General features: G+C 32.4%; 1 protein-coding gene across 5 annotated transcripts in view; it reads left to right on the forward strand.

Moving 5' to 3' along the window:
• GRID2 (glutamate ionotropic receptor delta type subunit 2) overlaps positions 1-13,788 on the forward strand; it is a 1,491,890-nt gene that overhangs the window by 308,968 nt on the left and 1,169,134 nt on the right. For 4 of the 5 annotated variants that reach the window (XM_032332901.1, XM_032332902.1, XM_032332903.1 and 1 more), the window contains exon 2: positions 4,583-4,738. The exons of the other annotated variant lie outside the window; for it this stretch is intronic. In XM_032332901.1, the coding sequence (XP_032188792.1) occupies positions 4,583-4,738 (156 nt within the window). The remainder of the gene's footprint in view (positions 1-4,582; positions 4,739-13,788) is intronic. 5 annotated transcript variants of the gene reach the window in all.

A 13,788-nucleotide genomic window follows, 5' to 3' on the forward strand; every position in this document is an offset into this window, starting at 1 on the left:
TTTAATTTATAGTTAGTTATAACTCACATTTTTACTCCTGTTTTTGAATCTAGTTATTTTATAATATTATGCCTAACTAAACATAAGGAAAAATTAATCAATTACTATTTCTTGACTAATTCTAGTATATCCAGGCTCCCTTCTATACACACAAAAGTATAAATAATTTCTGTGACGCAGGAAATTATATTTTGGTAATGAGACGAACATACATACACCCATCATGGAGAAACACCATAAATAAAGACACGAAGGTAAAAATGCTTTTAAGCTTAATGTTTCTTAAAGCTTCTACTGTATTTGAGAATTATGGAGTTGGTCAGCTTAGTGACTTCTATTAATGCTTTATTTACCAAGCATATTTATAAATATGAATTTATGTAAAAAGATTTTATGGTATAAAATACTGACTTGTACAGATAACCCTATACAACAAGGAGAAAAAAAAGATATCAGGATAGTTTTAATTACTATAAACTATAATTCTTTACTATCTAAGATATAAGATTTATGAAGATAAGTAAACATGTTGTAGTTTGTATTTAAAAACATATACGTGGGGTGCCTGATGGCTCAGCTGGTTAAGTGTCCTACTCTTGATTTGGCTCAAGTCAAATGTTGATCTCAGCCTTGTGGGATCAAGCTCCACATTGAGCTCCATGCTTAGCAGGGAGTCTGTCTGGGATTCTCTCTTCCCCCACCTTCCACTAACTCCTCACAAGCTCTCTCTCTGTCCGTCTCTTTCTCAAAATAGATAAATTAACTCAAAATAAAATAAAACCTATGTTTTCTTGCCTGTATATGTCACTCTCTTTGTAAAGCCTTTTCTCTCTCATGGGAGGAACAGATCATCAGTCCCTAATAATGTAAATGACTGATTGCAAATTGGTACAATGGGAACATGTAGGAGGTGTTCCTTGTCTGTTTTATTTCTTGGTTATTCTTCCTTTAAGTTTGACCAGTGTGAGGTGTAGATAGGACATATAATCTGTTGATCAAACTTTGTGTGTGTGTGTGTGTAAGTGGTAGGAGAATTATTTCATCTGGACAATAAATTGATTCTGCTTTTCATCTCAAGTTTGTAAAATAAAACTGATAGTAAAAAATGCTAATAAAATAGCTGGGAAAGAACTAGTTGCTGTCATCATGTTAACTACATAGTTATGAATGTTACACTTTATAAATTTCAAAAAAAATAAATCTTAGATGTTTGATATTGGATTGGACTGGTAATATATGTGTATTTATAGAAAGGATAAAAAGATGACATTACTATACTATTGGAAGTGCATGAAATAGGAAAGAGCCTTTTTTGTGAGGTTCTGCATGTGGAACTCACTGGGCTGTTTTCAGAATAGTTTTGCTTAATACAAAATGCTGCCTTTACTCTCTTGGTTAAAAGCCAAATCTAAGATGAGATTTTATAGCTGAAGAAAAAAAGTAAATAGATAACTGGATTTGAAATATTGGTAGGATTTCCTGTTCTTTGGTTATGCTGTGTGCAGTAAGATGAAATGTTTCTTCTGTTTACTTCTTGCTGTTTGCAGAAAGATGAGCTACTTCTTTTGTGTATTTCCTTTCAGTATATCTTAATTTAGCATGGAATTGACTAATTTGCTATCATTTCTGTAAGTTTCTGCTACTTATTAAGTCAGGTTTAATGTTTAAGGCAGTCTTAAGTATTCTGTTACTTAACATTAAAATGCTTCCATTAAAAAATATGTTACCAATACTCAGCAGAAGTCAGTAATATCATCCGCTTTAAAAACAAGGTTGATTAAAAACTCTTCTTTTAAAAGACCCACTTAGGGGGTGCCTGGGTGGCTCAGTGGGTTAAGCCGCTGCCTTCGGCTCAGGTCATGATCTCAGAGTCCTGGGATCGAGTCCCGCATCGGGCTCTCGGCTCAGCGGGGAGCCTGCTTCCCTCTCTCTCTCTGCCTGCCTCTCTGTCTACTTGTGATCTCTCTCTGTCAAATAAATAAATAAAATCTTTAAAAAAAAAAAAAGACCCACTTAGAATCCATGACAAGCTGAAGCATCTTTATAGAAACATACATCACTTCTTTGTGAATAGACATTTAGATTATCTGGTTTAAATGAACTGGTTATTTCAGCTCCAATTATAGTACACTATATCACACTTCCTAACTAAAGTTAGAAATTCTAACTAATTTCTAATTCTAATTTTTTAATAATTCTAATTTCTGCTAAAGAAATCTGTATATCTGGATCTGATAGTATTAGATTTAAATGTAACGATTAATCTAGATTCTCATAACAATTACCACAAATTAAAATGCATGTTCATGAATGTGGCTTCAATGAGCAAGATACATCCAACATTTTACTCTCTAATTTCACAAAAACAGTTTCTAAAGTAGATTTCAATCTGATTCAGAAGTGATATGTGAGGTCAAAAGTTAACATCTATAATATATATTTTAATAAAATATTAATTTCCTGACTAATAGATATATAATAATATAATTAGGGAGTACTTTATGTATCAATTTAAAAATTCTTTGTCCTTGCTCATGCTTTTAGCTGTGGGAAGCTATTCAAATTATACTATAGGAAATAGAAAACAAGGGTTTGAAGAGGCTGGTCAAAGTTAGTACATTTCAGGCAAATATAAAAGAGCGGTGACAAGGGAAAGCTAGATTCACAGAAAAAGCCTGTTAGACACTCCGCCTTCTCTAGTGAAAATTAATAATTGCCTCCCCATCATAAGGCCATTTAAGGTGAAGAGGGCAAAAGTAACCTGCCGCACTTGTCAGAAATAGACATAGTTTCACCCTTGCTTTATCATGTATTGACTCTAATAATGCATGTTGAATATCATGATCTGTCTTTCATTAGAAGGCCAATTTGGGCTTTAGTCACAAATGCATAAAATCAACAGAAGTGGCATATGTAAAACGTCTGCTTCTACATATACATATGTGTGGGTGTGTATAGATATAAACATGTACATGTATAACTCTTACTGTATATATAGTCTGTGTTTATCTCTATGTGGGTATATAATACCCATATTGTATTTACATTCGGAAAAAAGACATTTTAATGCACACACAATTTTATTTTTATATTTACACATTAAAAAGAATATTATATTCAAGAAAAATATTATGTGGATGTGGATATGTATATGCGTATGTATGTGTAGCCATTCCATTATCATGTTACTGACCCTGGGGTGTATGTCGTTTTTTGGCAGGAGCAAATTCATTTGGTTCACTCAAAAAAGCAAAAAAAATACACTGACCTTGTGTTTATAATTTAAAAATAAATAATTTAAAAATGTGTTCCTGCTTAGAACTAGCAGAATCAGAATGAACACAAATAAGCATGTGTGGCCAGATGGGAAAGAATCTCCCAGATCTGAGTCAGGATCCTCATAAAAATACATTTATTTCTTATGGGTATAATCCTGAAATGGAGTATACCATAGTGATATAGAACAAAGACACTGGAGTCAAGGACCCTGGCCCTTATTCCTTTGGCATATTCCTTGCACTGACACTCAATTTTCATAACTGTATGTGTATGTAGTAGTATGTGTATCACATAATTATCGTAAGGATGGCATGAGGTTCTTCAATATGGAAAATATTAATGTAAAATGTCATATTACAGTATTTAAAAATAAGAAAACACCAGTGTTTGTTGAAAATGTACTATGTAGTTAGCACAATTTATTTACATTTTACACGGATAAACTTATTCAAAGCAGTTAATAACCCTTACAGATTACTATTAGATTTTACAAATGATGAATGTGGGGTTTAGAATTTGAATCCCATGTTCAAGGTCATATACTTAACAAGCCGCAGTCAGAATTTGAAATCAGTTTACTCCTAGCACTGGTATGTTCAAGCTACACCTTGCTGACAGGCAATCATTCAGAAAGAAGTCAGCCATAACTCTTATGATCATTATTATTGTATGTGAGTGAAAAGGCCATAATATCCACCAGGATTTTTGTTAATTCTTCAGAAATTACTTCTTAAATTACCTCTGCTCAGAGGTTTGTATGTGCCTAAATTTTCTATAAATGTTATTGAATTTACTACCATTAAATATACTGAAACCCTTGTTCAAGATAAAAAGAAAGGAAGGAAGTAAAAAGAATAATGAAAAATAAATTAAGATCACAATAGAAGTCTGATCCCTGCACACTGTGTGAATGAATCTCAGAAAGTTTCCTGATTGTATCTCCTATTATTCAGAAAACTATTCCTCAGACTATGAACTCCTAAAGATATTATGATAAGAGATGTCTAATGTGTTAGCTACTTCGTTCTGCAGAAGATTTTTGGACTGATTATATTGTATTACTAAAGCTCTTCCTGAAATCATAGTGTGATGTACTATTCTTCACTTCCATTTGGAAGAAGTAACTACATGACTACCTAGCTATCACACTGCTTCCAGTACAGTGTGCTTCAGTAATAAATAAAGTGCATGCTTTAAGGGAAAGTATACATTTTTCAAATATATAAGTCTCTTTGGCATATTTCCAGAGAGTATGAAAGAATATTTATGTTATTGTTTAATGGCAACACTCACTTCTTTCTAGGAGCAATTTTTGATGAATCTGCCAAAAAGGATGATGAGGTGTTTCGCACAGCAGTTGGTGACCTCAACCAGAATGAGGAGATTTTACAGACTGAGAAAATCACATTTTCGGTGACTTTTGTTGATGGAAGCAACCCTTTTCAAGCCGTTCAAGAAGGTAAGGTCGATCAGCAGTCCAGTTTTTATTTTATTTGTATTTTGGTTCAATTCAAATGGCAATAGAATTAGATTTGTAAAAGCCATCCACCTGGATATCTTTTTTTGCGTCTTTACTGCATTGCTTTACTTCAACAGTGCTGTTTTGTGATAGATGTTGATCCTGAATTCCACTTCTGAAAGGGCAGTGTGTGGAAAGTTGCTTTAATTGAAGTATATGTGAAAATGAATATAAAAATTTACAGGAAAAACTTTATAATATTTTATGACTGTAGTGTAAATTAAACATTCCTTAAAACTGTGACTTTCTATCTAAATGCTTAGCTTTGACTTTTTTGAGATAAGGGCCACCTTGAGTGTTGTTACAACATGTGATGACATATTTCAATGTATTCATAACAAATGCATTGGCGGAAAGAAAACCTTTAGGCACTACATGCAAATCAAAGATTTTACACTGGCATCCTAACCTAATATGCCAAACATTAAAAGCATTTGCCTCAATTGTCTCTTTATATTTGAGTGAATTAACATTTTTCATAGGTACCAATCATATAAATACAATTTTTTTATTATACTGGAATGATCATTTGTATGAATGAAAGTTTTGATTGAAGGATATAAGAGTAATCAAATTTTATTTTTGATGTTATTATTCTAATGAAATAGCCTTTTGATTGGCAAAGCGTTCATTGTTCATGAAACTATTTTCTGCTAATCTAGGTTATGCTTTATTGTGAGAATATATTTAGACTAAAGATACCAATACAAAATTTAGTCAAATGAAGCACTTGTTTCATCAAAAAACTTAAAGAAGATTTGGCAGAAGAAAAGATGGACAAGATATTAAAGTACTAAAGTTTGGCAGGAAAGTTTTAAAGACAAATATTGAAAGGGTAAGAGAAATAAATATAAATATTTTTGAAAATATAAAGATGAAAATGCTTTTCATCTAATGTTGCATCTGCATGATGTACAGGTAGCCTTTATTGGAATATGCTTTTGACCAATAACATTGGCTACTGTTGAAGCTTATTTATGTTTACTTGCATCAGTAAGAGAACAGGTAGAATGATTAGTGAGCTAATAGATTTTTCTTCTTAATAATTTGATGGAGTGAAGAAATACTATTTTAATGAAATAAATAGAAGTGTTTTAGTAAAAGATGTTTTTGCAAAGAATATGGTGTTTATATTAATAGAGAATTTTAATGCTACTAAGCACATACCAATTTAAAAAGTTTAATATAAACATCTAGTTATTTATATTTTAAAATCAGAATTGTTATGGGAATTTGGGATCTGCATAACTGTATACATTGGCAAATTTTCTATTGAAACATTTAAAAACAGTCTAAATATTATAATTCATAAAGCAATATGCAAAATAATAAAGTAGAATTTGAGGAAAGCCCACTGATGTAAAAGAATATTACTTATTCAACTCTCAGTTTTAATGACTGGAATGAGTGCAGAAAAAAATGAGGACTGATTTATTCTTGTGGTTTTCCTCAGATTACATATTAATAACTGTAAGTTAACTTTGAAGACATGCTAAAATATCCATTCCTTTTAAAAATGCACTTTGAAAAGTGTGGCAATAAGGAAAGGAAGACAACACAATGCGTAGAGGGGAATTGCAACGTCTGAAAAATATGTCCGTCACACCTTCTTTAGACTACAATTTGAAAAGCAAAGAATTTTTAAAATACCGCAATTAATCTGTTCACATATAGCTTTGTGTAGCCATTCTGCTGTCAGCTCAATTCTGGAGCAAAAATATCTCTCAGAAAGAACTACTGTTCCTTGAAAGAATTTGTGACACTGAAAGCAAATTGAGAAAGGAAATAAGTTTTAAGTTTCAGAGACAGAGACCACTAGATATTTGTCAAGAAAGAAGAAAGAGCTTGACAGTTTGTCTGATAGTTTCTGATACTAACAGGATGTTCTGGACCAGTTATTTTGATAGTCTGCTCTGGGTAATGAACCTGAAATAAGTTCTAGGAAGCCCTGGAGCTAATATGTTTCCACATTCAATATAAAGAAAGATGTTGGCTAATTTTAGAAATAAAAATAATTCTAGAGTTCTTTCTGTAATTGGTCCAAAAAAAAAAAAAGAGTAAAATATTCAATTGAAAAAGAACAAGAAATAATTTGGGTATTTTCTAAAATGTTTTGAGAAAGCAGTTTAGGAGAAAACCTCATTGTGCCATCAAGGATGGCCAATTTTTTTATGATCCTATCTTTCCTGCAGTACCATTAAAATCTAGAACCCAGAGGTCTTAAATCAGCTTATTTGTTTTTTACATTCTAAAGAAGAACAACAGATTCAATGATATGTTTATTACTGGTCATTTACACATTACCACTAGTGATGAACTTGCAAGAAATTCATGGTTTTGCATTTTTTTTTAATTTGTTTGAATTTGGAAGTCTGATCCTCAAACAAACAGCACCATCAAGGATATAGGGATTTGGTAATAATAAAGAAGAAATCTAACAATCCGAAATCCTCAACTTATTTTATTGTTAGTATTTCTTCCAACCAGCCATATTTAAGAGCTGATTTTTATTTTTAAAAATTTAATTTTTTGTTTACTTTATCTTTCTACTATCAGCATTTAACGGAAGAAGGATTTAAAGATAACCAGCCTATGAACACTTAAATTGTAGTAGAATTTTGGTGCTATTAAAATGCACCTTTGTGGCTTTGGTTACAGTGAGTTTTACATGGTAATAATTATTTTAATAATAATATTTAATAATTATTTTTACAGTGAGTTTATAGAAGAAGATATCTTGGTGATAACACAGGATCAATAATCCTTTCTCAAGATCAGTGATGATATCTATTATCTTTATCATTAGCCTGTAACATTAATCTCAGAACTTTAAGGTAAATGGACAGTAGAAAATAAATTCCTGCTTTTAAAAAAGTAATCTGGAATTAAACAACCTATTTTAGCAATTTTTTTCTTTCCTTTTGATTGTATTTGTTGATAAGCTCTTATTCATATTTTGTCCTTCGAGTTGTAGAGTGTTAAGTGGGGGCAAACAATTTTTCATACCTTAACTCAGGATTATTTTTGTCACGGTAGGCAGGAATCACATGGGTTATTTTTGAAAATCTTGAAAATGGCAGAGGTGGACAATTATATAAAACTAGTTGAATGTTTTTCCTAAATAGATGAAGTAATTGAGAGCAGAGTGGTTAAGTTATTCTCCTACACAGTACAAGTGTGTAGCAAGAGAAAGAACTAAGCCATGACCTTCAGACCACTGGCCTACTTTCTTTGCTACATCCTTGCAACATCTGTTAACCACAGGACATGAAAAGGAACACACAATGCATTCTAGGATTTCAATAAGTATTCTAGAGAATATAAAATTGTAGCAGATTTATGTTTTTATATTAAAAGTTCATGGGTTTTAGATAGCATGGAATAGTAGCAATCTTCCAATCTAGTTAATCAACACCAGTTGATTACACAAATCACTCTTGCTCCTTCATCCTTGGTTTTCTCATTTTAAATAATGAAAAAAAATCAAACACGATATATTTTTCAGATTAGTTTCATCTCTATAGATAGAACATTTCATGACTCTGTAGAATGCATTTCTAGATTTAGAAATTTAGGATTCTAGAAATGATAATTATTTACTTACTCTTTAGACAAAACTGAACTTGTTGAAATTGCCTCCTAGTTTTTCGGTGGCCTACTTCAAAAATAAATTAAGAGGGTATATGACACCTGTCCTTGGTCCTTCTATCTCATCCAACCATTCACCACAATGTAAAGAACTCATTACTATCACCATGATCCACACAGTCTCTTGCAGATTTAGCTGACCTGGATCAGTGCAGCTGTTACCAGATTACTCTCCTTACTTCTCTTTTATGGATTGTTGTCTCTGTGTCATCTGTAAACTGGATAAAACATAGATGAACGAGTGTGTGGTGCGAAAGACACTGATTTTCTCTACTGAAAGCAATAGCAGTTGTTTCTATTGTTGGCTTCTAATTGAGGCTGACACCACTTTGGTCCATGAGGGGTGGGGATTTCCAAGAAAACAAGGTCAGGGGAAAATAAGGGGAGTGCATTTATAAAAATGTTCACATAGGAAGTTGTACGCAGAAATAAGAATTTATGCATAACTCTTGCATTCATTGGATATATCAGGAATGCTACAAAGCACCATGTGTTGATATTGAATGGCAAAACACAGTTAAAATCTTTTAAAATATTTGTTCTTACCAGAAAAACACCTAAAGGTGAAATGCATAGTAAGAAAAGGTTAAGGACAGAATTATGCTATGGAGTCACAAATGATACTATTTGAAAGAAAAAGTGGCACCTATCATAATTATTCTTACTTATGCTTTATCACAAACCATAAATAATATAGTTTTAAAAACTGTTTTTAATTTAAAAACAGTAATGGTTAAGACTGTTCATCATCTGAGTTTCCACCTGGCCCACCTTCAAATTACTCCTTTGTATATCCAACATGACTATTGTTTGCTCCCCAAAGTCTTTCGTAAAAAATAAACATATTACTTTAATACAGTGATGATTTCGGTTAGATTTTCCTCATATATCTTCCAAAATAAAATTAAGTGTAAAATAATGTGGTTGCTTTTATTTATAGCTTATGGAATTTATCTTAATTCTTTATAGTTATAAATAAAAGACACATGCATCTATATCATGTATGTAAAAGAGATACCAGGAGAACAGTGGAGCCAAAGAATTGTGAAAAAGTCTAACTAGGAGTATGCACTTCTCCAGAACACATAGCCATTGCCCATGAATATTTCTGGTGCCATAGGCTAAATCTGAGTAGTCTTATTCAAAAAGTATGTAAATATAAAAGAATGATTTATGTGGTTGCTCTATATGATGCTTTATTGAAGGGCTTAGTCTCATAATTTATATTCCTCTCAGATTTAATGGGACATCTTTACTGTGATAAAAAGTCTGCTAATTTGGAAATGTTTAGATTGGATTCTGCAACTTTTCTAGGATAGGACTGCAGTGTATATGGCTCTTCAGCCTGTGTTTTCGTAGACCAATTTTGATAGCTCAATTCCAGCTTACTTTCTCAGTTGCCTGACAATAAACTGAACTTGAGTATTGGTGGGTCCAGGGGGCCAATAAATAAAACCCAAACATCATGCAGGTATAATTCTGCTCATTCAGTCATTTATTTATTCATTTTTTTCATTCCACCTTTCCTTCCCACATCAAAGCAAGTGTTGTGCTTTGAATCCCAGTCTCCAGGCCCAGTGCTCAGTATAACTGGCCCAGCCATTTGTGCGAAGGGGTGGAAGGAAGGGCTATTTCAGTTGACTGGTCATTTCCAAAGACCCACACAAACGGAGGGATTTTGGATGTCCATTCAGTGGCTGGCTGGACCGTCTTCTTCCCTCCATGACTCTGGGATATTTAGCAATCCACTGTCAACCCCACGATCACTTCTCCTTTCTACCTGCCTCATTCTAAGGACTGGCGAATAAGATCTGGAATCAGAATCTTCCTCTTGTGTCATCTTTAGTACCCACCATCAATGTAGTATTAAAGTATAAAGAATTCTACATCTGTTAGAGCAGCATGCATTCTTTTAAGCATCTCATAGTAACCCCTTATAGTAACCCTTTTCATTGAAGAATTGCCCATCAAGAAGAATTAAAATATGGAATTGGAATCTAATTTCAAGAGTACTCAGTAAAATCAATTTATCCAAGTACTTTTTAAATGCTTAATAGTGTTCCAAGATTGGGCCAGCCACAATAGGAGATTACAAAGGAAATATAGGACACAGCGTTATAACTGCAGGAAGTTTTAAAAATGTACTTGGGAAGGGCTGTGGATTTTTAGAGTATGACCAGTCATTATGCCTTCTACCTGTAACTTGTGTTTTTAATGATGTTAATTGTAAAAAGGTACAAGATATTTTACCTTTTAAAAAATATTTACTTTTCGGAAAAGAGAGTGAGTATCTTTCTTAAGGTAATTCATTGTTTTCTAACATAAAGTTAATGAAGATACAAATTGTATGGCTTAATCTTTGTTTTCTGTGATTTATTGTTGTGCTCCTGTATCGGTAAACCTTTCCCTTATCTAATTCAGTATTATGCTGTTAAAGTAACAGGTCTCTGATACTGTGGATAGATTGAAATTCAGATGTTATAGACCTCTATATCATAATTTTATAGCCTTTATGCTTTGAGGTCTTTTACCTCCATATCTACTATTGTGTACTCTTGTGTAAGTTACCTCATAAAATATATATTTTAGCAATATGTGATGCTCTGGATCTTGTTTTATTTAGAAGAAGCTTTAACAGCTTTCTGTGAAAGCTGTGTTTAGCAGAGTAAAGATTTATTCTTTTGTTGTTGGCTAAGTGTTCTTTCTTCCTACCAAGTATTTTTCACATGGTAATAGCAGACCACTTTCTTCTCTTTCAGCCTTTTCAGCATGCTTATGGCAGCATAATTCAGTTTTTAATCGGTCTTTTATGATACTGACTTGGTAGAAGATTCACCTATCTGTCTTAAAGTACCTCTGAATATATGGTTTATTAGATTAAAAATCACACTTACCTTCATCCTATAGTTGTTATGAGAGTCCATTGTATAGTCATAAAAATAGTTTAAGTTCACATTAAAGATGAGTTTACTATATGCAGAATTTTTAAACTATTACCCATATTACTGCTATCAGTGTTTCAAATGTTACAGTCTACTTGCTTAAATTGAGAACAAAAAAGACCTGATTTTTAATTATTTTAATATTTAACACCTATTTTTGCATGTCCTTGGCAAGTGTTATGTGAGGTTTATGGGAAACGAACTATGTGTGGTCTTTTAGTAATCATGCAATATTTTGTCCAATTACCTTGTAATTTTCAAAGGAATTATCACTGAAGCACTCCTTTTGAAAGGAACATACACAAAACCAATGTACTCTAGGAAATTGCATATTCTGGGAAAAGAAGAGAATGAATCAGCAAGTACTTTTTGGGTGCTTGTAAGCATTCAGCCTTGAACTATTACTCAGCAAAAGACTATGCTCTCCCCTGGCTGCTCTGTAGTCTTCCATGGTTAGGTTGACCTTTATTACTATGTATTAGGTCCTGACCTGTATGGCTCCTTTTCCTTGGCACTATAGTGCTCTTTCTAATCTCCTCATTCAATGCCCTTTTAATGCTTGATTCTCAATATTGCATTGTATGCACTTAGCATATCTACATTTCACTGAGACATTTCATATGCCTTAAATTTGATCCCATCTGTTTTTCTGGGGAAAAAAAAATATATGGAAATAAAGTATGTGTCATGGAATTAAATAAATCTGCCTTTATTTGAATTCTGCTCCATCTTTTGTTATCTTTGGGATCCTAAGCACACCTAATGTCTCTGAACTTCAGTTTCTTCATATGTAGAATTGGGCTAAATACATACTCCCTAGGACTACTATGACTATGTGATTATTATATGATAATTTTATGGGGTTGTAATTATCATATGTAGGTTTATCTTCTAATCTAAAAACATGTTATTAGTGGAGTATATGATGATTTAGTACCATTGCATGTGTCTATCAGTAAACTCTATTGTTCCCTGACCTTAGCTTCCCAAACACCCTCTACCATATACATTGGTGGCTCCCATGGATACCACTGATTAGAGTAACCTTATTATCTGCCTGGTTAGCATCTTTTTTTATTCCCAGTTGAATCTTTCCTTATCAAGATGCTGAATGCTGGGGTTGTAAAAATATAGAAATTAAATGCCTCTGCTTCCCCCCCACCCCGCCCGCTCCCCGCTTCCTGGGCTAGTTCTGCTAGTCAACAGAGGATGAGAATTATGCTTGTAGTGTAATTTATTTGGCAAATAGTAGTGATGTTGCAAAATGTGTACTTAGGGTTGAGAGGATTTAAAATACCTTGTTACCATTTCTGGGAAGTAAAGAAAGCCTGTGGAGACCAAATTAAAGCTTTCTGATGATTTGTGTGGGCTGAATACAATCAGTGAAGTAAATAAGGCACTGAGTCATAACTAAATGGTTGTAGAGAGACTTGATGTTGTAGAAGAGCAATATAAGAAAGTCGGATATATACATGAATTCAAGGAAAGCTTTATGCTTTGAGAGATGCATCAGCTCTGGTATTTTGAGTTTATTTCTGAAATGATTTTTTAAAAGGTTATCTTTCTATGTTCTGCACATTTTCATTTCAACTATACATGGACAAATATTAACTTTAAAAACTTGGTCATTGGTTTCTTTGAATTCTCAGTACTGTTCTTCAATAATACATGATATCATGTTGTTTCTCAGGAATTCATGTGTCATTTCAAAACATTTGCTTTTTGGTCTTTGATAGAATAATACAATATGATGGTGAGATTGGCTAAGCTCATTCCATAAAATATACTTTCAAATATACAAAAAAACTTAAAACATAGAAAATTTTAAAAAAGACTTAACCTGTCTACTATAAATGAGAAATATGTTCCAAAGTGGAAAATGTTTTCTTAAAATATATTATTTTTGAGAAAAAAAGTTCTGTAACTCCAAGTCAAAAACAATGTTATTTCAGAGACTGAATAGAATGACCTTAAATATTCAGTAATAATTTTTGTACTTTGCTTTTGAATTAACATTTATAAGAGATAAATAATACATTGAGATAGTCCTGAGTACTTATTCATATTATTCAAATTGAGCAAGATGTAGAGAACCTAGGTGATAGAAAGTAACTAGGGGATTTAAAAAATACACATTCTTAATGGTGAAAGAATAAGAAACTGACATATCAGCTTCATTCTACCTTCTTCCAAACCTGTTTTCATTCTGTTACATTGATTTGTCAATAGCCTTTATTATTTGGAATTAGTGATTTCTTCTTTTTGTTCTGTTTTGAATTTCTAAGTGCTTTGCCCATTTAAAGGAGATTTCTCTTCATATTAACCTACTATGTCTATGTTTATATTTCTGTATATACACATACATATACATATAAATATATGAAACCTATACACTATAAG

This window comes from Mustela erminea, chromosome 2 (genome assembly GCF_009829155.1).
Source record: "Mustela erminea isolate mMusErm1 chromosome 2, mMusErm1.Pri, whole genome shotgun sequence".
Classification (NCBI taxonomy): Eukaryota; Metazoa; Chordata; class Mammalia; order Carnivora; family Mustelidae; genus Mustela; species Mustela erminea.